The sequence below is a fragment of the Cadophora gregata genome (assembly GCF_030347475.1).
Source record: "Cadophora gregata isolate MNR1 chromosome Unknown scaffold_18, whole genome shotgun sequence".
NCBI classification, from domain to species: Eukaryota; Fungi; Ascomycota; class Leotiomycetes; order Helotiales; family Ploettnerulaceae; genus Cadophora; species Cadophora gregata.
In genome coordinates, this window is record NW_026695941.1 from 1,345,860 (window position 1) to 1,371,088 (window position 25,229).

The 25,229-nt window shown below is 41.9% G+C and overlaps 9 protein-coding genes across 10 annotated transcripts; 6 read left to right on the top strand and 3 right to left on the bottom strand.

Annotated features, from left to right (window-relative positions):
• Nucleotides 1-446: 446 nt before the first annotated feature.
• Nucleotides 447-2,598, bottom strand: ONS95_006844 (uncharacterized protein; the record flags this gene model as incomplete). Its single annotated transcript, XM_058500325.1, has 4 exons — nucleotides 447-647; nucleotides 720-1,285; nucleotides 1,332-2,004; nucleotides 2,053-2,598. The coding sequence occupies 4 exons, from the start codon at nucleotides 2,596-2,598 to the stop codon at nucleotides 447-449; spliced, it is 1,986 nt and encodes a 661-aa protein (XP_058350161.1).
• Nucleotides 2,599-2,858: 260 nt separating this feature from the next.
• TSR3 (ribosome biogenesis protein tsr3) lies at nucleotides 2,859-4,137 on the top strand. The gene has a single exon (XM_058500326.1). It carries the CDS (start codon nucleotides 2,906-2,908, stop codon nucleotides 4,085-4,087), a length of 1,182 nt encoding a protein of 393 aa, XP_058350162.1. The 5' UTR covers nucleotides 2,859-2,905; the 3' UTR covers nucleotides 4,088-4,137.
• On the top strand, nucleotides 4,138-4,869 carry ONS95_006846 (uncharacterized protein; the record flags this gene model as incomplete). The annotated part of the gene is made up of 1 exon (XM_058500327.1): nucleotides 4,138-4,869. Exon 1 carries the CDS (start codon nucleotides 4,273-4,275, stop codon nucleotides 4,867-4,869), a length of 597 nt encoding a protein of 198 aa, XP_058350163.1. The 5' UTR covers nucleotides 4,138-4,272.
• A 387-nt stretch (nucleotides 4,870-5,256) lies between these two features.
• ONS95_006847 (uncharacterized protein) lies at nucleotides 5,257-5,990 on the top strand (the record flags this gene model as incomplete). Its single annotated transcript, XM_058500328.1, has 2 exons — nucleotides 5,257-5,346; nucleotides 5,395-5,990. The coding sequence occupies 2 exons, from the start codon at nucleotides 5,257-5,259 to the stop codon at nucleotides 5,644-5,646; spliced, it is 342 nt and encodes a 113-aa protein (XP_058350164.1). The 3' UTR covers nucleotides 5,647-5,990.
• Nucleotides 5,991-6,146: 156 nt separating this feature from the next.
• ONS95_006848 (uncharacterized protein) lies at nucleotides 6,147-8,751 on the top strand. 2 transcript variants are annotated; one of them, XM_058500330.1, is made up of 3 exons: nucleotides 6,147-7,321; nucleotides 7,412-7,609; nucleotides 7,680-8,751. In XM_058500330.1, the coding sequence occupies exons 1-3, from the start codon at nucleotides 6,374-6,376 to the stop codon at nucleotides 7,716-7,718; spliced, it is 1,185 nt and encodes a 394-aa protein (XP_058350166.1). In that variant the 5' UTR covers nucleotides 6,147-6,373; the 3' UTR covers nucleotides 7,719-8,751. The 2 variants fall into 2 exon arrangements, with proteins under 2 accessions (XP_058350166.1, XP_058350165.1); XM_058500329.1 differs by having other exon boundaries at nucleotides 7,412-8,751.
• Nucleotides 7,930-8,100, bottom strand: ONS95_006849 (uncharacterized protein; the record flags this gene model as incomplete). The annotated part of the gene is made up of 1 exon (XM_058500331.1): nucleotides 7,930-8,100. The coding sequence occupies one exon, from the start codon at nucleotides 8,098-8,100 to the stop codon at nucleotides 7,930-7,932; it is 171 nt and encodes a 56-aa protein (XP_058350167.1).
• ONS95_006850 (uncharacterized protein) lies at nucleotides 8,365-9,615 on the bottom strand (the record flags this gene model as incomplete). Its single annotated transcript, XM_058500332.1, has 5 exons — nucleotides 8,365-8,783; nucleotides 8,865-8,869; nucleotides 8,917-9,079; nucleotides 9,137-9,247; nucleotides 9,294-9,615. 5 exons carry the CDS (start codon nucleotides 9,613-9,615, stop codon nucleotides 8,365-8,367), a joined length of 1,020 nt encoding a protein of 339 aa, XP_058350168.1.
• A 1,348-nt stretch (nucleotides 9,616-10,963) lies between these two features.
• ONS95_006851 (uncharacterized protein) lies at nucleotides 10,964-13,012 on the top strand. The gene is made up of 4 exons (XM_058500333.1): nucleotides 10,964-11,243; nucleotides 11,303-12,149; nucleotides 12,213-12,696; nucleotides 12,766-13,012. Exons 1-4 carry the CDS (start codon nucleotides 11,092-11,094, stop codon nucleotides 12,882-12,884), a joined length of 1,602 nt encoding a protein of 533 aa, XP_058350169.1. The 5' UTR covers nucleotides 10,964-11,091; the 3' UTR covers nucleotides 12,885-13,012.
• Nucleotides 13,013-13,582: 570 nt separating this feature from the next.
• ONS95_006852 (uncharacterized protein) lies at nucleotides 13,583-16,143 on the top strand (the record flags this gene model as incomplete). The annotated part of the gene is made up of 5 exons (XM_058500334.1): nucleotides 13,583-14,345; nucleotides 14,408-14,597; nucleotides 14,653-14,785; nucleotides 14,865-15,084; nucleotides 15,139-16,143. The coding sequence occupies exons 1-5, from the start codon at nucleotides 14,082-14,084 to the stop codon at nucleotides 16,141-16,143; spliced, it is 1,812 nt and encodes a 603-aa protein (XP_058350170.1). The 5' UTR covers nucleotides 13,583-14,081.
• Nucleotides 16,144-25,229: the final 9,086 nt, after the last annotated feature.

The window sequence follows — 25,229 nt, forward strand, 5'->3', positions numbered from 1 at the left end:
TGACATCAGGGTGGACATTTTCTGCTTGCGGCTAGGTCGATCAATGGACCCCTCTATCAGCAGCACTGCATCCGCACGTTGAGAAAGAACGTTGAAAATTTTGAGGGTTGAAAACTTTCTTACCCACAGAAGGAGGTCGAATTCTTGATGGCCTTCAACAGTTGCGCGAATGGAAATGGAAAGAAGCTAATGCAAAAATGGAACTTCGAAGGAAGCAAAGAAGAATCCTCACGTGCCATGTCATTAGACATTCTGCGAACATCAGTCCCTACCTACCTACCTTGGTAAGGAGACATTCTCCCGGGGTGGATGCGACTATTCAAGATCACTTTCAGACACAGACTTCTCAATTCTCACTTGTAGTATTTCCGCATCGCTCATTTCTCATTTCTTCTCATCTCATCTCATCTCATCTCGCTTTCTTTGCTCATACGTAGTCTATCAATTCATGAAATACCAAGCGACGCAATCTCGCCCTGTTCATTCACTGGCTGCGCTCCAACCTTATAGGACGCCTTCCATCGTAACTTCACCGAGTCGCCTTTCCCTTGCTCAACACCATTCAAATGGATGACTTGTTTGACCCCGCCTTGTTCGTGAGGTTGTAATCTGCGGCCTGTTTGGGGTTGTAGCTTGAGGGAGTAGCCCTATAAGGAGTTAGTTTTGTGCTGATTTGAAGGTATGGGTGAAAAGGATAGAGGATCAGGAAGTGGGCGTACCTTTGTTACTGCTGCCATGAAAGTCAGTTCGGATATCGGTTGGTCGCTTTTACTTGAGAATGTTATGGACATTGTGATAACTGATGGTGTCTGTGGTTCCCGAGCCGCATATAGCGAAATGCTAAGAGCTGTTTCGCTGACCTGAAGGGTATTTGATGAGGGGAGACCTTCTGGTAATGCCGATGAGAATGCCCATTCGTCATCATCTGCGGCTGCTGGGGCTGGTGCGGCAGCTTGGTGGTTTCCGAAGTCGAACATGGATGGTGATGCTTGCTGTGGTGTCGCTTGCCGAGGTGATGCCAGTGCTGCGAATGGATCAACTGGTGGCTGGGGTTTTGATGTCTGGGCCTGTAGGAACTGTTGTTGCTGTAGAGCTTGTTGTTGTTGAAATAGTGAAGGCTGTGGAGTGGTTGGTTTCGAGCTCGCACTTGAAGACCCGAACGCAGAAAATGAAGAATAGTCTGGCTTGACGGGTGGTTGCGGAGGTGCTGGGGACCGCGTTGGAGTTGGTCCTTTTGCTGTGTTATGGTCCACTGTTGAGGATATTAATGCTGGACCTGGAAGATCTTTGGACATCAGTAATATTCATAGTAAGCGGCGTGAATGACTTACTCGTGTTGTTTCCAAATCCAAGAGAAATACCACCACCTTGTCCAAAACTACTCTCTCCCATGGACAGGCCTAATAAATCATCCTCGAGTCCTCCGGGTTGCCCAACTGGAGCCGCAGCTTCGGAGCTGCTTCCGTTGGTCTCTACATCTCCGCCGAAATCAATCAAAGAAAGCTCGTTGTCAGCATTCTTGCTGACACCTGTGGTAGTTCCCAACGTCCCCTTTGCGATCTTGGCAGCAGCTTCCACATCGCCCTTCTTCATGAGCTTGTATCTCTCCACAGTTCGGTGTATGCTATCATTTATCTCCAGCAATTTGGCCACAGCTTCATGATCATCAGACTCCTCCTCGCACATCCTCTGGATCTTCGGGTGAGCGCTCTGAAGTGCAGAAGCCAGCTCCTCGTAGACATCGCCCTCAGTCATGACATCGCCCGCCTTGAAAGACTCGAGGCGTTCTTCTAGTAAACGTGCCTTCTGCTGGACCTTGCCGACTTCCTCTGCTGCCTTCGCCCGGTAATCGGTTTTCTGTCGAGTATCGTACCCCGCCATGATTTTCATTAAACGATTAGCTTCCTGTAAATCTTCTGGTCCACCTCGCCGAATCAATTCTTGCAGTTTGGCTGATTGGGCAGCTTTCTCTTCCTCTTCCATCTCCTCGGCAGATTTGAGGTTCTACAAGGTTAGTAAATGCCACATCTACCACTATCTCCAGGCACTCACATCACTTGGGTTTAACACCGCAGCGTCTTCTCTTCTGACCTCAGGGAATACATATCCCTTGTAACTAAGCAGCCTGTGCATATCCCGAATAAATCCCAAGTCTTCCTTGTACCGTGAAGTCTGACATATTGTACCCCGCCATTCCTCAATAGCTTCCAGTATCTTCATCTGCACCCTTGTCGCTCTAATCGGCGGCCTCTCGGGAAACCTCCGCACAAGCTCATTGAGGAACTCCTTCGTACTGATCTGAAGATGAAAAGGGTATCCGCAATTCTTGACGCATATATCCAACAAGTTGAGAGCTAGCAGGGACACATTCGGGTTGCGGTGGTTGATGTAGTTGACAATGGCCACCGCAGCTTCTCTTGGCGCATTGCCCTTCTTTGAGTTGATCAGATCAGCTACTTCGAGATTGACGGCGAGGTTTGGCTCGAAGTTCTCGGGACTGCAGGCTTGTTGGATATACCGTTGGAGGTTCGAGGGTCCTGGATCCCCCATAACACTGAAGCGGTCTCTGGCCGCCATCCTCGCGGACGCTGCCTCCATCTGGAGGTTTGTAAATAGCTATCACCACCGTAAGGTAATTTGAGGGGAGAAGTAGAGCTGATGTAAGAGCGATGAGCTGTTGCGAATGTGAGGCGCAGAAGATGGTGGGGGAACGCGACAGCTGGACTGCTGCCCAGGTGGTCGCTCTCGTCTCAAAAGTGAAGCCTTGGCTGACGGGGCAGGTCCAAGCGAGGCAACAGCCAGAACCTTGCCACGCCTCGATAAAGTTTGGAGGGGAAGAATATATTTCTAAAACCACCTCTCCTCCACCTCCGCAACACAAAAAATACAGTACAAAAACGCCGCAATGGTTCGACACAAGAAAGATGGATTCTCGTCAAGAGGAGGCAAGAAATACAGCAATGCGCCTAGAAGATCAGGTCCACGACACGACGATGACGACTCAGAACACCCCGCATCTCGCCCCTCCTTCAAAGCAGCATGTTGGGATCTCGGACACTGCGATCCAAAGCGATGTTCAGGGAAGAAATTGATGAGGCAGGGACTTATGCGCGAGCTTCATGTTGGACAAAAACACTCTGGAGTCATCATCAGTCCAAATGCGAAGCAAACAGTCTCCCCCGCCGACCGGGAGCTCATGGAACAATATGGAGCCGCTGTGGTGGAATGCTCGTGGGCTAGGATAAAGGAGGTGCCCTGGCCAAAGATTGGTGGAAAATGCGAGAGATTATTACCGTACCTGGTGGCTGCGAATAGTGTCAATTATGGCAAGCCTTGGAGACTGAATTGCGTGGAGGCTCTGGCAGCGGCATTCTTTATCTGCGGGCACCCAGATTGGGCAGAACAGATACTTGCTCCATTCTCATATGGAGAAGCGTTCTTGGAAATCAATTCGTCGATCCTGAAGAGATACGCGGCGTGTAAGGATGAGGCAGAAATCAAGAAGGCGGAAGAGGTCTGGATGGCTAGGCTGGAGAAGGAATATGCAGACAGCCGAGGCAATGGAGAAGATGGGGCGGAGACAGATATGTGGAAAGGTGGAAACTCGAATCACCGTGCGCCAGTTAGTTCAGATGACGATGAGGACGAGGACGAGGACAATGAGGAAGGTGGCGAAGATAACGACGAGGAGATCGATGGTATATTCCTGGGAAAGAAGCCCGAAAAAGTCGACTTGACGCAACCGGAGGTAGAAAAAGACCCATTCGACATATCTGATAACGAGGACGACGAAGAAGAAATGGCCGAGTTGAGAAGAAGAGTATTGGCTGCCAAACCATTCTCAAATCCAACAGACACAGGGAAGAAGCAGCCAGAGAAGATAGCTCGACCTGTGCCGCTCAAGGATGATTCGGAGGTTGAGCCTGATTCGGATAATGGGGATGATGATGAGTTCGACAACATTATTGATGCTACACCTGTCACGGATAGGATAGGTATCAAGGCCAAGCAGAGGAGCAAGGCGGAGGAACCTCTTGCTAGCGCAATATTTTCTAGAACTGTGGTAGGTGCTCCGAAGAAGTGGTAATGAAACTAAGAAGTTACCATCATGGGCGCGCATTATTATATGACATTGCATGGTAGGTTAGTGCTCATCTATGCGCATCTCCTTCAGTGCTATGTCTGCATATTCGTTTGATCATCCCAGATCGATTCCCTAGGTTCGCTTGCCAAGCTGTCGCTCAGAGTGTTTTCAGTTGCCTGACTAGGCAAATGTTGTTGGTTGAGACTACGCCTCTCCCCTATTTCCCCGTCTTGTCTTTCCCCCATGTCCTCTCTTTTCTTCTTCCTAGCCAAATATTGGTATCACATCACCCTCTGAGCAAGAACGTTGTCAGAAACAAAATGTCACTCCTCGACCTGTCCACGGAGCTTCTACTCAATATTCTGTCCGCAGACAGGGTGCTACAAAGAAGCGATTTCCATCACATTCTTCTTACTTGCAAGCCTTTGAATGCCATTGCACTTCCTGGTTTGTACTACACCATTCGGGTGCGGACACCCTATGCCAGAGAGACGGACACACGACACTTAGATCGTGTTATCGAGCATTTCCGACGACATCCTGACCGCTTGTCATGGGTCCACGTCGCTCGAGCATCGTGTCCCCAACAGGACTGGGTACAGTCAGCCAGGATGTTTGGCCTTCTGTCTTCGTTTCCGAGTGTATATGGCTTGTTTATTACTGCTTTTGGTGGATGGGACGAGGATACCTCCTTTTTGCATTTCGCTGGTATCTGCAAACGTTTCCAGTTCCTACGAGACATAGAACTTGCCAACCCGCTCGTGACTATACAAGATGTTCTTTAGTTCTGTGCTGCCCTGAATATAGAGGGTTTGAAGCTGAGGAAGTTTACATTACCGAAAGGACCTCACTCCACTGCTTACCAGATGATTCCGGCGACTAGGCTGAGAAAACTCGAGGTCTTGCGGACTACGTCGCTTCCCATGGGACCCCAGGTAGAGATCTTGTTCCGAGGAATGACATTATTGGAATCTCTGGTGTGGACACTTGAAACCCAGCATTATACCATCCATTTTAAGCCAAGTGATATTTCTCGTGTGCTGTCTCCATTGAAGGCCATTCTTCGCCATCTGCACCTATCACTTCTGGACTCTTGGCGTTTTCGCAACGCAGATCAATTGGATTTTTCTGATTTCAAAGCTATAGAAAGTCTAGAAATACAGGAACAATTTATGTTAGCGAGCAGTTGGGCCATTCCACAGCGACTACATCGGCGAGAAGACCTCCCGCAACGACTTCCTTATTCATTGCAGTCTCTAACAGTATGTATCCCTGACCACTGGATAGATTAAAACTAATGTGTCCAATAGATTATATTTGATGTCGGTGCACAAGTCCTGTATACAGAGAAACCGCAAGAACTGGATTACAAATGGATCCTCAACCTAGCGGAGAGCAAGCAGCTGTTTTCACCACGCCTGGCAAGAATCACTTTGTTGGAACGCAATTTCTGGCCAGGGTTGAATCGGGGAAAAACGGAAGCAGATTTCTCTCCAGCAACGGATTGGGAATCTCCACCTGAACTGAAACTTGCTTTTCAACGGGCGGATATTGAACACTAGAGATATCTGACTGCCAGACTACCAGCTTCTCTTCAGTCACCGAAGTTCTGCAATTGTCTCTCAGAGCAATAGACTGCCGATCGTTTGGTGTTTGATTACCAGGTTCAGGCAGTCCTCTATCCCAATGTGCGGATGTTGCGTGGAAATTCCAGTGTGGTTGACTACAGTGTAGGCGGCTACAATTGAATATGGCATTGGCACGACATGAACAGTGTGTCCATACAAACTGTTGACAGTTGTCCGGTGTGAAGATGCTTGTTGGTCTTGGGATCGTCCCCGTAAGTCTCCGGGCAAGCATGTATCGATACATGATATTATTGACTGGTTTATCCTGAAGAGATCAGATAATCATTTCAAAGATCTGGTGTAAGTTGAGTGCGATGCCAAGATTCATTCCGCAATAGAATCTGTGAATTATGTGGAGGTTTCGGTTTCCATATACCATTGAATGTGGCGTCGATCGAGTTTTTGTATTTCCAACTTGACTTAGCACGCCATTTCTGTCTAACACGCGTAACACGTATCTACTTCTGTTTCATCTGGTGTTTCAAAGGGCCTCGCATAAGCTGTCTTCACCAACATTATATTGCAGGGCCCTGACTAAGCGCGGGGTACATCACAAATCTCTGCCTCCATTCCCGCTACTTATTTTCCAACAATTGGTATTCTCCGTATTCTTGAATCACCTAGTCTGTTCGACGCAGTGGCCTCAGAACACTGCAGAGCGATGTCACTTATTAGCCTCTCATCTGAGCTTCTTGCTTCTATTCTATCCTTCGAAGACGTTCTGGATCGCCATGACTTGTTCAACGTATTCATGACTTGTCGCCGACTAAATCTTATCACCCTTCCCTTCCTTTATCGTTCGATGCAGATAATGTACTCCGGTCCGCGAGGATCTTCTCCTCATGCGCTCGAGAATATCCTTGCTCACTTCAATCGCTATCCTGAACGACTCATCTGGGTCAAAAAAGTTCACGCCTGCTGGTACCGGCAGGATGCTAGGCGTTCAACTGCGTTGTTTGAACTGCTTTTCAAATTCTCAGCGATGCAGCGTCTGAGAATGTATGCTACTGGTCCATGGGATGAAGACTTGCCATTCCAAGCTTTCCTTAATAATTGCCATGAGTGTACATCGATACAACACCTTAACATTGCAAACGTTGCATCTGATTCGAGCGAGGCTATCAGACTGTTCGCTATGCCGTATCTTGAGAGTTTGGTCTTCCGTAACTTTCAGGTGCCTCTCGGGTCAGCTGATTTACCTAGCCAAAGCTACAATCCGACCAAGCTGAAGGAAATGATTGTTCCCTTGGCAACATGCTTGCCTATGGGTCCGCATGCAGATTTGCTGCTTCAAAACCATCCATTTCTGAGAACTCTTGTCCGGACTGTTACTTGCGACCACTCGCCACCTGTATCTTATCCTTCTGCTATTCTCAGAGCCATGGCTCCGCTGCTTCCTTTTCTTGAAAACCTGACATTGCTCATGCGAGAGCCTTCCGCATCCTACAAAGCGAACCAGATGGACTTCTCCGGCTTCACCGCCCTCAAGTACCTGGAAATTCACGAGAAGCTGACGTTTGGGAATAACTTCCGCATGGTCCCTCCTGAAACACTCTTTCACAGAAACGACCTTCCCGATCGACTTCCTAGGGCACTGAGAAATCTGATAGTGAGAAAAGTCTCTTTCTCAATCCACTCCACTCTTGCCTTGCCGACCTTGTCTTTTTTGGAGGTCATTTTGCTAAAACAATTTCAACAGATATGGTTTGGCCGCCAATCTCGAGCTCTACATCTTGAACAATCCGGTCCATTGTCATACAGCTGGCTTCTCCATCTTGCCCGACAGAAGAAGCTGCTTTTTGAGAATCTCGCCCGCATCAAACTTCTTGAGGAAATGGAATGGCAATATCATAAGAGACCCAGAGCTGCTGATACGGAATGGGACTATCCCTCCGATGTGAGAAACACATTTCATGATGCCGCAATTTCGCTCGAAGTCATGCTGAGGCCTGACCAAACTCGTTAAGGACCTGGTGTTCCCTTTCTACCCACACGTCCTTGCTTAAGCTGCAGATCTCATGGGAAACCCTATGCATGAAGTGGTCTGGCATGTTCGACAGTGTCGGCTACGTTTCACTAGCATCAACTATTGAGATCCCATAAGTACCTACTCCCCAAAACCTATACTCTCTGCCAAGAAGCTTGCCATATATATTCCTATTCAGACAATGGGTCTAGTTCACATGATCATTTCACAAATTATAAGTCAAAGGTTTCCTAAGCCCAAAACTCCTTTGCTACCAGACTGACACCCCCTTTTTCCACGATTGATGAGTTGATGATCGAGAGGCGCACCGGATGCTCAGCAGGTTGCGAAATTGGAGCATCAAGAGGTCTCGACTGGCCCGTGGAGTAGTCCAACTTCGCGCCGTTTCGAGCGAGAAACATCGCAAGAGCTGCCAATGCGTATGCTGGAGCCAAGATTAGTGACCTCAACTACAACATGTCAGATCGCTTACTGTGGGGATTGTTTGAAAGGTCGATCTTGTGGTTTCCAAAAGAGCTTGCTGTACTATATTAGAAAGGCTTCTTTATTTGGCTTTTACTGCGTGGCAGCGAGCAGCCTACCAAGGGCAAGTAAAAGAATATTTGTGGACGAATCTTTGACGACAGGTAGCTTCTCTCCCTTCGAAATCCAAATCCAAATTGCTTCTATCTCTCACCTGCTGGAATCTTGCTTTTGACAAAGTTCGCTGGATCCCCAGGCCATCCTGGATTCACGTTTCCTTCTTCGTCCTTTGGCTGGACGTCGGTGGGGGGAGCCCAACCAATTAGATCAGCGCTCAGTGGGCCCTGCGATCCTAAGTGGTATAATTCGTGGATCAAGGTCAATGACTTCGGTTGGAAAGAATCAAGATAGACTCCCATTTCTGCTTGATTGATGTCCAATCTGTCTTTGTATCTCCCGAAGAACCCATCTCTGCACAGTGTCAAGGCCCGATTCTTGTGATCCTTTCCTGAAGGGAAAACTGATGAGTATGCCGCGGTTGCTCCATTATCATAAGCGTGTACCACTTTGTCCGGGTTCGGATCATCTAGAAGATATTGCTTGATATCTCTGCTGAGGTATGCTGAACTCTGTTTGGGCTTGTATTAGCATTCTTGACCCAAACTGATATTTAAGAGCCTTCATAAGAAAACCAAAAACGTACGATTCCTAAGATTATTAGTATACTAGGCGATAGCAGATAAGTCTTGGCCTACTTGCCTTGCACTAGCGCTTTCTGTACCAGCACATCTCGCACCCTTGCAATAGGTTTCTTTTCTTTTGTTTGTTCTGGGAATATCACAGGGCCGAAATCCTGTATTGGATCCGCATCTGCCAAAATAACTTCTCTAAAAACTCCATTATCATCTTCCATGAGGTCTGTGATAGCTGTCAGAGCTCATATTCAGAAACTCGGTTCCTGTTTCATATGCTTACAGTGGTCGTCTGGTGCGGCATATTCTACCCAATCGCTCGCACAGAAAATCCAAATCTTTTGCTTCTCATCCAGGATTTTCTGAGCAATTTCTTGTAGTCTTTCAAACCCATCTGGAGTTTGGTCAGTAGGGGTTGCTTCCGAAGAATAGCCTCTTACATTGGATAGCACGCAACATGTCTGCATCTTTTCCTTCTTTTGCAAGAGTCATTTCGTCGTTCATTTGAATGTTGAAGAAGGCCAACGCGATCTTTCGGACCTGAAAATCCGTCCGGTATCCATGTATAGACTCAACAGCGGAGTTGATGATCAAGACAGCCTCATCAAAGATTGCCGGAACATCCTGGGCAACATCGTCACAACCACTTTTCTCCGTACCTATTTTCACATGAAAGAGATCATTAAAGCCCGCAAGAACTAATGGTTGACATAAGAAGAGTACAACCGCAAGACGTGCTGTGATCTTGTAGCCGTGATACATGGTGGACCTTCGCGATGGTATTTGAATGCAGGATAGGTGTTTTGCAAGGAATATGCCTGCCGAATAGGCTGTTTGATGGGTAATGAGAGAACGAGAAAACTGATGAATTGTGATTGTGTAATTTGCTGAAGAACCTGGGGTATCAAACTGACTTTATAACCAGCCAGCCGCTGCTCGGGCTGTCATAAAAGTGCAGTCTAGCCAAGTATACATCCAAAGTGCACATATTCAAAGCAAAGGAACAGGTATCATGAAAGATTTTTTAGTTAAGGATGACAAGTAGATTGATTGATAACTGCATGATAGTCCAAGGGGGCGGCCTACTTGACGCTATTCCAAGAGCAGTCAGCCTTGGGGGTCGTGTAAAAATACTTTTGTTAGGTCGACCAAGTGTACCTATCTCAATCAAGGACACCATTGGTAAAAAAGCGCCAGTGAGAAATGGAATCACTGGGTCACAAAATCTATGTATAATGTGCCAATGATGAAAGTCCAGCAGGCGCCAAAATATTCCGTGGATGAAGATTTCAGCTTTGTGGCCGAAGTTGACGCTACCCACATGGGGAAACATGTGGCGGAGGATTGTTATCAGACCTGAGGGCGCTACTCTGGGAATGTTGGGCCAAGTTTGTTTGAACTAAAATGGGCAGAACGTACCATAAGATCTTGGTCGTTAGACTTCGGATGCTGACTTGCAGGAAGCACGACACGAAAGGCTGCAGTCAGGTCTCTATGTTTCCCTTAATCCGACATTCAAACCAATCGCGAGTACTCATGGGTTTGATCATGTACCCATAGAGAAGATCGACCCTCGAAACGGCTGTTTCATCCTTCGTGACCACGGCCACAAAGACGATGATGGAATGAGGGTAGTAAATACACAGCCGCACGTTCGTGTTGGTACAGTAAGCGAGCTGGTTATTTCTAGCCGAACAGGGGATTCAGGGGTTACAGCGGCGCGGCCCGAGGCTTGATGACTGCATGATACTAGAATACCTACCAACAATTGCTATTTCGGATTGAAAAGCGATTCAGAAGTAGAAATACAAATCAGCCTAGATGGTTCACTTTTATCTTCAGATGTATATGCAGGTCCCGCATCCTGGACATGTGGATTGGACCACCAGGCCGTGGATATGTTGCCGAATTAGGCCTCCAGAGAATTCCACCAAAAATACCACCCATTCAAGACGTCAGCCCAATAACTTGCACAAAATAGACTTGTAAAGAGTAAGTCCTGGTTATATGTGGTTTCAAGAAGGTATCTCGCCCAACTGTACACATGTGAGCTGCTGTATAAGAGCAACCAGAGGTCCTTCGTCGCAGGTTTTCCGATGATCAAAGAGCACAACAAGCAATCGACTCTAACTGTCTCAAATATCCCCATTTATTTCGCCTTTGGTTAAATTTTATCAATCACAGCAGTCTGGTATTATCAGACGTTTCAAGCCAGTTATCTACCTTTCACTCGCCGCAATGGTCATATTCGCTTCCCCAAATCCTCATTTCATCCTCGCTGCCTTAACAACAGCTTCACATCTGTTCTCCTACAGTATGGCACAAGATTTAGGGGCGAAAGCAATTGAACCAACCGCTTCTGGGCAAATTGGCATCAACCCTGTAGACTTGTGAGTACTCTGCGTTAATTATTGGTTCCATATTCTGGTCCACCTCTGACACCCATTAGTATTGGAACAAACACTCAGTACTACTCTGCAGATGCTACTACCACCAAATGGATAGGAGTTGATACTGTTATTGTTGAAACCATAACTCGCACAAATGATGGCGTCGCTATGACTATCACCTCAACCGCTGCAATTGCAGTCAGCACAACACCACCATCTGAGGGAGGAGCGAGCGGTGACCTCAACTTCATAATCACGCCAAGCGCGAAGACCAAGCTTGAAGAACTTTTCAAAACAATTGAAGCTGTGTGTGGCGTACCAGGTCCTGCGAGAATCAAGTCAAGACAGACTCCGGCGGGAACCTGTGTAGCCGACTACATGGTAGAAAATGCTGCCGCAGAAAGCACAATGGAAGAACTACTATCCAATGGGTTTATAGATGGCCTCGGAAATCTCGTTGACTTATTATTGGTTGGCGCTGAAGATTTTGTGAAGACTTCGGCTGCGAAAAAGGTTAAAGTTGCTGGTGGTCTCGGGGTCCTGGCTTATGCCTTGTGGAAAGATTCAGGTGGATCTGCAGGAGGTTCAATTCCGGATGTCGTTAAAATCCCAGCAGTAAATATTGCAGCTGGAATTCCCGCCACCACTTCGACAGAAACAGAGCCGTTTCGTATTCCACCGCCAGTTCTTACGAACATGTACCACTATTTCGAGCCATTTGAGACCCCAAAAGCTGACGCTATGGCTGATGGTCTACAGAACCGCTTTGCGTCGCTCTCATCCGCTGCAGTCATTGCTGCTAGTACAGTCTTGCCGAATGCATGCACATGCATTCAATATGTTCAGACAGATGGAAGCCTGGGTTCTTTCGATTGTACCAACCTTGGAGATGGAGCAAACTGCGACGTATGTAGCATTTCATATTTACAATAATCTCAATTCGGGCTCGTGGCTAACACTGGTTTTTAGGTTGTCACATCGACAGTTGCGAATCCAGCTCCAACCGGCCCGGCCCTGACTCCTGATCAACCTGCCCCAGCGATATGCAACATGAAGAAAGTGCCGGACGTCAAAGATGAACCAAGAGCGTCACAATTTAAGTTCACAAAACCCTTCAATCGTAAAGCTGCGCTCTTGTCAGTCCCGAAGCTTTGCAAAGACAATCCCTACCTATGGGACGACCACGTGGTTAAAAACTGCGCTTCTTACCAGAATTACGCGTTCGACGGGACCAAAGTCAACAATGGAGGCCAAGATAGAACTCTTGGAGACGTCTCAAAGATTTTATTCTCTATGCGATGGGATTTAGAGATCTGTCCGAACGATCTTTGGTGGAAACCTGACGCTGGAGGAAAAGGAGATGACTTCACAACGACTCCAGCTGCGAAGTATCTGGCCGACTCAGCTGCTTACACCGACTGTGTAACAGGTTGCGAAAGCGCTGTAAATCAATGTAACACCTCCAAAGATCGAGAAACACATCCCTGCTGAATATCTTTGCTAATTTTGCGGATAACTGTAGGCGATGGCACAGAAGAGACGACATATGGATCGATTCTACGGTATAAATGTATGGAGTTTCTGGTATTCGAAGCTGAGGATCCAAAGTTCGAGTTCCAGTGCAATAATTTGCCGTGGTAAGAGTCCGTTGTTAGGGTGAGACGGATGTATGAGTCAGGAAGCGTAAGGAGAATGATGGGACTGAGTTACAGAGATTGCTGTAGCTAGCGAGATTGAATATGAAGGAACGAATTTTTTGAATCCCATGAAGCATAAAAATCTTCTCTATTATTTGATCAGCACTAATGACGCAACTTTATCGCCTCGGTTCCAAAAACAGCATGCTTCTAGCTCGTTTACGGCCTCGCTTGCTGTGCGCTTTGTTTACTTTGGGACACGTGACATTGCCGAGTGTTGCTAATCTGTGGGTTCCTTTGATACCGAGAGTCTGATGATCCCTCTGGAATACAGAATCCTATATGTTAGTCTTTAAATATTAATGTCTGCAGACTTCCACTCCTTGAAAGCTCTGACGTTGCCTTTTGAGTTCGAGTGATGCTTTCCAACTTCACAGTTGTCCACATAGCCAGGGGGAAATAATGTGTTGGACTGCGCAAGGAAACCCGTCATGGCTATTGGGTTGCTGGGCTTGTTGCGAGAACAACATTTGGTCAACCGACGAGACAGAAGCCAGAATACTTGGCCCCCCTTTAGCGAAATTAGTACTCGTAATCTAGTCCTTAATCTGGTCTTCTTTTCCTTCTTCCACTTTCTTCCTTCCACTTTCTTCCTTCCACTTTCTTCCTTCCTCTTCTTCCTTTCCATTGTATACATCACATCTTACCTGCATGCTGATCTGCAACAGGTTTTATATTGGTCTGAATGTCAGCAAACCATGAGCACTTTTGATCTCCTCCTTATCTCTATTCCCAGGACGTCCTGTCTCACGCCATGTTTATTCCGTATCCGCACTTCTCTGCGTGGCTGGCGCTCGTTCACAGCGTATCAGCCCTTTCTTATTGATAAGTTCTAACGATTTCAGACGCCAGAGCTTTCTATGAACCATTTTTTGCGTTTGCTATTTTCTTCTTGGTCGAGTTGACCGGCTTAGAACATACAGGGGCCTCATATCGCATGCGGAACTCGGTCATTCCGTCAGATCCGTGTCCCGCAACCCCGCCACTGAACCAACCCCACCAAAGCCAAGAAACGAATTCTGATTCGCCCATGTCAACCATAAGGTTATCCCACTCTCAAACGCTTCATCTCTAAAATCCACTTCACGATGAGGGTCTTTTCGATTAATAAATCGCAACCGTGCGAGCTTGGCTGGAGTCGATGAATTTCAACAAAGGAGTACAAAACCCAGAGCGCCAATTTGGGCCTTTGTCAACTTGCAGACCAGCAAATGGCGATACCGACCGCCTGGCTGCCCTCGATGAGGATGAGGTTGCGACAGAAGAAGTTGGGACGAGAACCCCAGAGGTAGTACATAATGAGAAGGAGGAGGCCGTTACATGGAGGTCCTTGCCTCATAGGAAGCAATTGATCATCCTTACTCTAGCACGACTGTCGGAACCATTGGTACAGACATCTTTGCAGGTTGGTCAATAGCATTTCCTTTACAAAATCAGGCACAATTGCTAATACTTTATTGTTGGCAGGCATATATGTTTTACCAACTTAAATCCTTTGACGAAACATTGCCGGACTCCACAATTGCTACACAATCTGGGCTATTAACGAGTAGTTTTACGGGCGCGCAGTTTTTGACGGCAATGATGTGGGGAAGAATATCGGACTCGGAAAAAGCAGGCAGGAAGTTGGTATTATTGATTGGACTTTTTGGGACAGGTGAGTTGTTGATGTAAGAAGTGACTCGAGCTCTGAAGCTGACTTTGGCTCTCAGCCATTTCGTGCCTAGGATTTGGGTTTTCGAAAACCTTCTATCAAGCAATATTCTTTCGGACGCTGGGTGGTCTCAGCAACGGAAACATTGGAGTCATGAGGACAATGGTTTCTGAAATTGTACAAGAGAAGAAGTGAGTCGATTTTTGCCATCTAATATTAAGCCCTCGTCACTTCACGATGTAGCCGACTGCATCACTGATATCGAAAAAGGTATCAATCGAGAGCTTTCTTACTGTTTCCAATGACCTTCAACATCGGAGTGATAATTGGACCAATACTTGGTGGGTTACTGGCAAACCCAGCTGGAACATATCCAAAAGCCTTTGGCCATATCGGTTTTTTCATACACTATCCCTACGCGTTGCCAAACATCGTGAGCGCATTCCTCCTGATCTGCTCCACCCTCGGGGTGTTCTTCGGGCTTGCTGAGGTATGTATTCATGATCCTCACCAGTCTCACAAAGAAAAGCCACTGATAATTTAGACGCTCGGATCCATACGCCATCACGAGGACCTCGGAATAAAATGTAGCCGGAAGATTGCAGAGCTATTTCGAGGACGTCAATCCCAGGAGTTCTCGCATGCTTACACCGCTGTCTCGGGCGAGGAGAGAAGCACTGAGACAGATGTTGAGCTGGCTCCCGCTACCCCAACCACGTTCAGCAGGCGGAAAGCTATCCCGAGATGGAGACACAAATTGCCGTTCCGAAGAATATTCACTTACAACGTCATTTGTACACTGGTAGCACACACCCTTATGGCGATTCATCTTGGAACATTCAACTCACTTTGGTTTGTGTTCCTATCCACACCCGTAGCAGACCCTGCCCACCCAGACCCACCTGGCTTTCACCGCCGTCTGCCCTTCATTTTTACCGGCGGCTTAGGAATGCCACCTCGAGACGTGGGCTTCGCCATGGCCATCCTGGGCATCATTGGAATATCCATGCAATTGTTCATCTACCCAATCATCAATGCCAAACTGGGAACCGTGAAAAGCTGGCGCATATTCTTGTACTGCTTTCCAGTCGCTTACTTGCTTGTCCCATATTTATCAATCGTACCATCTAAGTCGCAACCGCCAGCTGAGAAGGATGGCTTCTTAGTTTGGTTCTGTCTCTGTGCGGTCCTCTTCGTGCAAGTGACTGGTAGAACCTTCGCACTCCCCGCAACGACTATTTTAGTCAACAATGCATCACCGCATCCATCTGTGCTCGGAACGATGCACGGAATTGGCCAGAGTTTATCAAGTGCGGGCCGAACATTTGGCCCTTTAGTGGCAGGGGCTTTATACGGTGTGGGACTTCGACATGGTATCGTAGGTGCGGTTTTCTGGGGGCTCGGTGCAATTGCTATTCTGAACTGCATCGCTAGCAAATGGGTGAGAGAGGGAGACGGACATGAAATAATGTTGGAAGGAGATGAACAAGCCGAGGCCGAGTTCCAAGCCCAAGCCGAAGCCGCAAGGAGAGGCGGCCTTTCGAGGTGATTTCTTTGGACAGATGCATATCGTAAGTATCTTGGTCTGGCTTGGTATTGGCAGAAGACTTGCAATTACGATAGACGCACGATTAGAAGATAGAAGAGATATGCCAGATTAATAAATTACGGTTGCACATCGTTTTACTTTTCAGAAGTGAGTAATTTTCCTTTCAGTGTGTAATTTCCGGGTCGTTGAACCGATTGATTCTGTGGAAATACGAACTCGAGGTCGTAGAGTCTACCTGATGCAACCCCTTCGCATCCATGACCCCTGCGAAAATCGAACAAGGCAGCATATGCGAGTAATTCATCCATAGTTTGGAAATTCTTGGTCGCCATTGTTGTTCTCTGCATTCGGTAGCATTGGCCCTGATGTGCAGATTTTCAGTGCACCCTCTTACCAAAGTGGCGGGAAGGTGATGAATCACTTTCCGGCGAATCTGAACTTGGCGTACTGCGTCCGCGCATGGAAGCACGAATGGACGTACTGTGTCCTTCTACATTGAGTAACCAGCAGCCAATCTTCGTCTAAAAGTCCCACGCCTGGTTACATGTCCATGAAATCATGCAGCAAAACCAGCTCACCGGTAGGGTTGGCTGGAGTTGAATTCCTTAAATAATTTATCCTTGGCATTAATTTAATTATTATTTAACGCTCTAGAGTTGAATAATTAATAAATAGGGCCTCCACAAATATCATTAAAGCGTATTATCACGTTACCTTTTTAAGTTAGATTTCTACTAAGAATAGATTAAATCTACTGCCTCTGTACTTTCTAGTTAGTATATCTTCATTTTCTACAGATCCTTTAAAAAAGGCTTAAAAGGTGTTCTTTTTTTAGCACAAGAGATATGATACTAATAATACCTAGGTACCTGACTTTACCTAAGGGCAAGAACCTAGGTAAGTGTAACGGTCCGGTATTTACTCGCTGTAAATACAGAAGGCTGCAGTTAATCTCTAATAATCGAGAGGTAGGTATATCACGTAGATAGGAAGATAGTTACTAAGTATTAGAATACTATTTAAAGTTAAGTATAAAGCTCCTATCTAATAATAGATATACTAGTCTTATATAGAACCTTCGTTCTTCGAGGATCCCTATAGGTCCTATGATCCTAGGCTCTAGGAACCTTAGATCCTATAGTTCTAAAAGCTCTATACTATTATATGATATATAGTCCCGTGATTTCGTTCCTAGTTCTTAGCTTCTCTGTGTAATAAGGCCGCTAAGCCTCAGAGCTAAGATACACGTGATACTCTTTCCGAGTGTGTTTGTAATATTATCTTCCTTCTTACTTAGCGTAGTCCCTACGCTTAAGTATACTAAAGGAAATATTAACGACGACTTATAGCCGTCTTTTTCTTTTATTATATCCTCTAAAACTACTAAATACAAATAAAGGATAGTACTTACTAAAACGATTAACTCCTATAGCTCGCCTAGTATACTATATTCCAATTATATTTACTACTATTATAATTACGTAGTCCTAAATAAGAAGTCCTAGAGGTGTAAGGAGTATATCTATCACGGCGTGAAATACGATACTCTTTAGGTTTCTATTAACAACCTCTAAAGTCTTTATATAAAGGAAGATCACTTGAAGTTTAAGAGAGATATAGCCTTTAAAGTAGCTATAACTAGCCTAGCTCGCGTCCGCGAGCTTAAGTAGTACTAAGCTGAGCTTTATAAGTAAGGGAGGGAAATACTTCGTCGTAATCTAAGAACTTTAGATAAGTTAGATAAGGCTAAGGTAAAAGAAAGAGTAGAGAAAGCAGAGGCGCGGGAAGTAGTAGAGAGGGAGAAGTAAGCTTCTACTACTCGGCTACTTATACCGCCGCCTGCTAGTGACTCCTCCGAGTTCTACCTAGTTAATAAACTACTGCCTAACTTTAGGAACTCCTTCTAAGAAGACCTGGGTTTTATTAATAGAAACTTCGCAGTAACCTAGGGCAGTAGAGGTTAGACTTAGGTTCCTAGGTATTTTCTAACTATAAGTACCCCTTCTACTTAATTAAATATCGTATTTTACTATAGTAGTTCTAATAGTCGAGGATAGCCTCTACTTCGTATTTAGCGTTCGGATTAATCAGTTGTATTTCGGTGATAAGAGCAGGCGGTGCTCTTAGTAGTGCTAGTTTAAGGAGAGATATATAGAATACTAGGTGAATATTTATTATCTTTAGTAGAGCTAGTTAATAATTAACTAGTCCCTTGACTTTAGTAATCCTGAATAGTGTAAAGAAGTAAGGTAGTGCTATTAAAGTGCATAGTAAGCAGGGACGTAGAGGACTACTAACTAAACAAGTAGTAAGAGTAGGAGAGAGAAGATAATATATTCGTTATGCGCTATCACGCCTATCTATATAACTTTACGGAATAAGCTAACTATCTTCCGACTTAGAACTATACTACCCTACTATATACGTCCCCTCTTAACTAAGTAGTCGCCCCCTGACTATATCCCCTGATATATTATATAAATAAAAGAAATATATAGATACTCCTCTTAACTATTTACCTCTATTATATCACTTATACCTGCTGCTAAGTACTCCTCGGCCTTCTCTATAAATAATAAGCTCTCTTTTAACGCGATCTCTATTACTTCCTTACTTAGCTAGTTAGTATTAGCTTCTACTTCTCCTATTAGAACGCTTATAGCCTCTAATACCTCTTTTAAGTAATAAAAGGACTTCTCTTTAAACACTTCCTTCTCTACTTTCCTTACTATCTTAAAAGCCTCTATAGCTATAACTAGTGCCTTAGCTCTTTACCTATTAATAAAGCTATAAGCTACTACTTAATCCCTTCCTAATAGAACGTTTCTCTAAGCTATTACTACTAGTGAACTCTATTATTATTACGTAACTAAAGTATTAGATAGAGCACCTAACCCGGAAAGCTTAACTATAGTAGTAAACTGAAAAGGAATAGCTCTGTACTAATTTATAAGGCCTGATAAGGTAGCTAGGGGTATAGTGAAATCTCGATAAGAGTTAGCTAGATCTCTCTAAGTTCCTCCTTCTATAACTTCTAAGGTTTCCTTATTATCTTAAATTATAATAAACTATAGTAAGATAATCCGATGAACTTTTATCATAGGCCTAGTTAACTCGTGTAGGATCTTTAGTAGTATAATCCGTATATCTCTAGAGTTATAAGGAGTTCTAACCTAATTCACTCCTAGGACCTTTGTATCCTCTCAAGTAAATATTTAGTCTATAATTTAGTAAACGTAGTAGTTAGTATCCTATCCTTACTCGCGAATATACGCCTACTACTCGCCTAGCTTATATTATATCCCCGGATAGTAAAAAGTGTAATTATCCTTATTCTCCTAATCTAGCGAGATACTACCTTAAATTATAATAGCCCCTTAATTAGTGATAAGTATATTATTAATATTTAAATCGATATAATAGAAAAAGGTTCTATCTCCTAGTATAGTATATTTAATATAGTAAGGGTAACTAACTAGTCTCTATTTCTTATTAGGATAAAGAGCTATATATAATATATAGTAAGCGAGGTCTTAATATATAAGCTACTAAGTTACTGAAAAAAATATATTCCGTAGCTATCTAATATTCTTACGCCTATTAATTTCTTATAAGTAGTACTAGTATATATCTAATTTGTTATAGATTTACTTTCTAAGAAGGGAACTAAACTACTATTTAAAGAGGGAGCGAATAACTTATTTATTCTCTTCCTACTATAGTAAGATTATTAGATCCTAACTATCTAGAATTAGCTTCTAATTATAGTCGAATAATTCGAGCCCCTTCTTCTTATAAAATTTATAAGATCTGAGCCTATCTAATAAGTAAGGAAGGCGATTAGCTATATGAAACTAAATATAAGTCTCCGGGTTTATCTTTAGCTTTCTGATTTCTAACCTCCTATTATATATAATACGTAGTCTCTTAATAGCTAAACCTTCCGGGAGCTGCTTTATATAGAGACTTATACGCCTTACTATTAATCGTAAGTGATTATAATAAACTTACTAAAATCCTAGTATCTTACTTAAGAGCTTTATTATTACTGTAATTAGTAGAACTTTCTTTCCTTTTATTATAGTTTTCTAGCTAGTAGTTATATTCTTCTTATAGCTGTACTTCTGCTTATCTCTGCCCTCCTTATTAACCTCTTACTTTTCCTATTCCTCTAGTTCTTTCTTAACTAAGTTAACCTCTTCTTTATTAATCTTAGCCCTTTCCTTATATATAAACCTAAACTCTTTTATAGCCTCGCTTATTTCCTCTTAGCGCTAGAACTAATATAGTTAAGGAGCTAGGGCTACTATAGCGCCTATAATAATTTCCCTCGCTAAGTAGGCTAAATTATTAATATTACTAGAGCTCCTTTTCTTCTTACTCGTAGCTATAAGTATATCTTCTAATTCCTTTATAAATACCCTTTCTTCTATAAAGCCTCTTATATTAACTCGTATTCTAATACTTCTTTATTCTTCTCTTAATAACTTCCTTACCTTCTCTTCTCTCGCTTTCACGCTTATTATATAAGTTATATCTATTATAGTAACTTCCTTTACCTTAGATATCTCTTAATAAGGTAGCTTTAAGACTTGTCTTTAAACTTCTAAGTTAACTTATAATCTAGCTTCCTTAATAGATATCTTTATAGAGACTTATTAGTAGTAACTTACGAATTCTCCTAACTTAGTCGCTAGCTAGGCTAGTACTTCCGGGTCTATCTAGTTCTTTACTATACTCTTATAAGCTTTACTTTATTTATTTCTCTTTTTCGTATTATTAATAATTATAACTTAAACTTCTATTTAAGACTAGTAAAACTCGTCCTCTAATATATAGATCCGGAATACTTCTAACTTTTCTACGTGCTTATATACTTACTTAATAAGTTCCTTAGCCTTATTATAGTACACTATTATAGTCTTTAGGACCCTTAACTAGGTATTATACTAGTCTTATAGCGGGATCCTATCTAGATATATAACTACTTTATTAAAATTAGTAAAAGCTAGTAATCTATCTTCTGCAGGTACTTCGACTAAGCTTATACTTATATCTCCTCTGTTATCTATAGCGAACTATTATATCTACGTAGTAATTTAGTTATTATAACGCGGAATATAAGGAAGTTATTTTTTTTTTTTAAAGAAAGTTGAAAGTTTTAAATTAGAAAAAATCCTTAGCGCCTTAAATCCTCTCCTAAAGGCTCCTACACCTCACTTAGTAGCTTATAGCCTACTATTCCTTTAATCGTATTATCGTGCTACTCGCTAGTAACTAATATATAATAAATAACTAGTAACTTCTCTACCTTTTTCACTTTTCCCTTTTAAAATTCACTTTTTTATTTACTATCCTATACTTCTTCCTACTAAATTCACCTTTTCTATAGCCTCGCTACTACTATTTACTTAATATAAAAACCCTCTCGCGCTTCTATTTTTTTAAATTTTCCTTTTTCTTTTAATAATTATTTTTCTATAGTTACTTCTCTTCTTTATACTATTATTACTATTCTTATACTCTACTACCTTCCTTATACTTTTTATACTCTTAACTTATACTTCTATTACTTCTATTACTATAGTGTTACTTCTAAAGATTATCTTCACTTAGTATATCTTAGAGTGTTCTTTATATAGCTTAACCCCTAGTATAGTCTATATCTAGGATATTATAGCAGCTATCTGAGCCGATAAGACTATACGTTTATCAGATTACGTAATTAGCCTCCTAGTCTTTACTTTTAATAAGTAGGTCCTTACTAAAATAGAAGTATCTAATAAGTAGAAGATCGATTTTCTCTTATATCTTCGTATATATTCTAGTCAGAAGTCTATAAGTTACGCTTTCCTTAGTTCAGATAACTTTATTATAGAGTTTAATAATATACCTCTCTATAGTAGTATTACTATAAGATCTAATACAGATACTTTAGACCTAACTTTTATCTCTATAAAAAAGTATAATAGTTATAAGTAGTAGCGTAATAAGTATTTGTTTAGTAGTAGTAACTCTCTTAATAACTATAAGAAGAAAGAATTATAGAAGTATATTAAGTCTAAGCTCTTAACTAACTTACTTATAAAGACTCTTAGCTTATTTTCTAAAGACCCTTCTACCCTTAGTATTATCCGCGTTAAGAATACTATTAAGAAGGAGAAGCTTACTAAGAAGAAGACTCCCCTTATAAAGAAGTCGAAAGATACTAATAAGTATATAGATAACGCCTTAGATTAGGATAATTCTAATAAAAGTAATACCTTTACTATTAAATATAAGCTTATATCTATTACCGCTACTTCTACTCTTATAACCTCTAAGAAAATCTCGTTCTAAGTTACTTAGTCCTCTAAGACTACTCTCTCTCTAGAGAAAGCTATTAATAGTAATAAAGATACTGAGGTTCACGCTAATATTAATAATATTAAGGATAAGGATAATAGTAACTATTCTAAGAAGAAGAAGAAGAAGAGATCTACTAAGCGTTGAGCTCTTAAGACTACTTCCGGAACTACTATTAGACTATACTAAGCTCGCCCTTATTATAAGGCTATTATAACTACCTCTACTTTTATTACTAGTTATCCTCCTAAGATTAAGTTACTCTTTAATAAGTACTCTTAGTAATACCCCTGTAATAAGAGTACTTCTAACTCTGCTAATACTTAGTCTTACCTTATTACTTATTAGATATACTTTAATCTTAAGTATATTAGTTATATTAGTAGCGCTCTTACCCAGGATATTAATAGTAAATATTATTATATAACTTACCTTAAAGGATATATTTATTAAATTATTACTAAGGCTATTCTTACTAAGCGCAGCGCACTAGGTAGTTCTTTCTTAGCTTACCCGGCTACTACAGGTAAGTACTTTCCTCTCTTAGCTAGCTACGGTACTGATAATAATAGTAATAGTAAGGGTAATAAAGAAATAGATACTAATAATAATAAAATAACTGAGGATACTACCCTCTTAGTCTAATAGGTCCCCCTTATTACTATATTTATTATTCGTATAGATTTATTCAGTTATATAATTAGTGTTTAGAGCGATTATTTTCTTTAATTTCTTCGTATAATAATTACTCTAAGTACTACTCGCGATACTACTTATTTTCTCTTCTCCTAGTTCGACTCTAATGTCGTTATAAGTAGTTAATAGATAGGATTTAATAATATTTAACTTTACTTATTCTTTTATTTAGTAAGTAAATATAACCTATATCCTCTACTTAAAATTCCTAGCCCCCTTAGGAACTCCTATTGCCCTATTTCCTCCGCCGGGTAAGTTAAATTATCCTGTGGCTTAGTAGCCTAATTATAATAGCTATACGCCTACTTTCCGGAATTACCGCTCACTTTTCCTTTAGTTCTTAGAGGTCTCTCTCTACTTTAGCTTACCCCTTTATTACTAATGTAGTACTTAGGATATCACTTCCTAAGTCGCTCTTTATATTACTAGCTGCTATACTCTCTCTCTTACTTAGATCTTTAGGTTCGGAATTATTAAATCTCTTATTAACTTTAATTAGTTCCTAGATAGAGTCCCTTTTTTAAAAGACCTTAAGTCGATTCCCTAAAAATATACTACTAAGTTAAGTGCTATAGAGTTCTGAGAGTATATATATTCCTTTCTCTACGATAGCCGTGTTAATCCTATATAAGCTAAGCTATTAGTAGCCAAGCTTTAGTTTAGAAGATATATCGACTTCCTATTTAGTATTATATAGTAGAATAATATTACTAACTTTAATTTCCGCCTAATGAATCTGCTGATTAGTATTAAACCTATCCTTACTTATTACTCGTATCCTATACTACTTCATAGTTACCTCCTTTAAATCTTCGTCCCTAATCTGAATCTACCTCGCATAGAGAGCTAGAGTCTCTGCCTCTATTTGAGTATTCTTCTAATTTATAATCCTCTAAGTAAGAACTCCTATTTCAACTAATAGAACTGCTTCCGACTCGTACTATATCTAAAATAATATATACCTAGTTATTCCTTTTACTATATAGCGGTTCACTAAAAGTACCACGTGCAGATTTCTAACTTAATCGCTTATCCCCTTATCTGTTATCTTTACTAAAGCGTTTATAATAAGTTTATAACCCCGCTTTACTATTCTATTCACTAGGGTATAATAAGCTAATACTACTACCCTTCGGATCCTATATTTCTAAGTAAGCTCTTTTACCTACTTCTTATTTTCTAGCCTCCTATTTATAACTAGCTTTCTAAAGATCCTATAGTAATATATTATATCTTCCTAGAGGAAATCTATAATAGCTACTGAAGTTGTATTTACTAAGGCTCTAGCTTTAACTCACTTAGATAGATTATCCCGTGTTATAACTAAGTAGTACTTTCCTCGCTTTAGTAGTAAATATATTATATCTATTCTTACTTTAGCCTATAGAGCGCTAGTCTATATAAGATAAAGCGCTTTCTCTATCTTAGTAGAGTCCCGAAGTTAATAAGCTTCATATGTCGTTATATAAGCTTTTATATCTAGGTATAGTAAGTCCTAGAAATACCTTTTTATAACTTTCTAGTAAATACTCTTCTATCTTTTATAACTTATATCCTCGTGAAAGGATTTAAGGATTATTTACTACTCCCTTTTACTATCTATAACCCTTCTTATCAGAAGACTCTTATTAGTATAGCGATATAAAACTCTGTCCTAAACCGCGTAATTTAGGACTTATTACTTAAATCCCTTAAAGTCCTTAGGGTTAACCTTACTTAGCTATTTTAGCGTGAGAAGATACTCCGTGATAAGCTTAGAATCTAAACTCTATACCTCTTATAAGTAAGGAGTCGCTCTCCTAGTTTAAATACTAACTTTAACTCAGCTAAACTAAGTATCTACGAAGTTATTAATATCCTTTTCTAGAGCCTTAGTATCTAACTCCTTCTAAGTAGCTAGCTACTTAGATAGCTTATCTACTATAGTATATTTAATTCCTAGTATATAGTGTACTTCGAAATCGAAAAAGCGTATCTAAGTAATTTATCTTATAACTAGAGCCTTAAGTAAGTCCGATACTCCTTAATTAAGCTATATAACTAGA

Excerpts from the sequence above, each read along its gene's own strand:
- ONS95_006851 (XM_058500333.1), top strand. The coding sequence starts at position 11,092 with ATGGTCATATTCGCTTCCCCAAATCCTCATTTCATCCTCGCTGCCTTA. Across the intron at positions 11,244-11,302 it reads GGCATCAACCCTGTAGACTT|TATTGGAACAAACACTCAGT; the intron begins GTGAGTACTCTG and ends GACACCCATTAG. Across the intron at positions 12,697-12,765 it reads CGAAAGCGCTGTAAATCAAT|GCGATGGCACAGAAGAGACG; the intron begins GTAACACCTCCA and ends GGATAACTGTAG.
- TSR3 (XM_058500326.1), top strand. The coding sequence starts at position 2,906 with ATGGTTCGACACAAGAAAGATGGATTCTCGTCAAGAGGAGGCAAGAAA.
- ONS95_006848 (XM_058500329.1), top strand. The coding sequence starts at position 6,374 with ATGTCACTTATTAGCCTCTCATCTGAGCTTCTTGCTTCTATTCTATCC. Across the intron at positions 7,322-7,411 it reads GGGCACTGAGAAATCTGATA|ATATGGTTTGGCCGCCAATC; the intron begins GTGAGAAAAGTC and ends CAATTTCAACAG.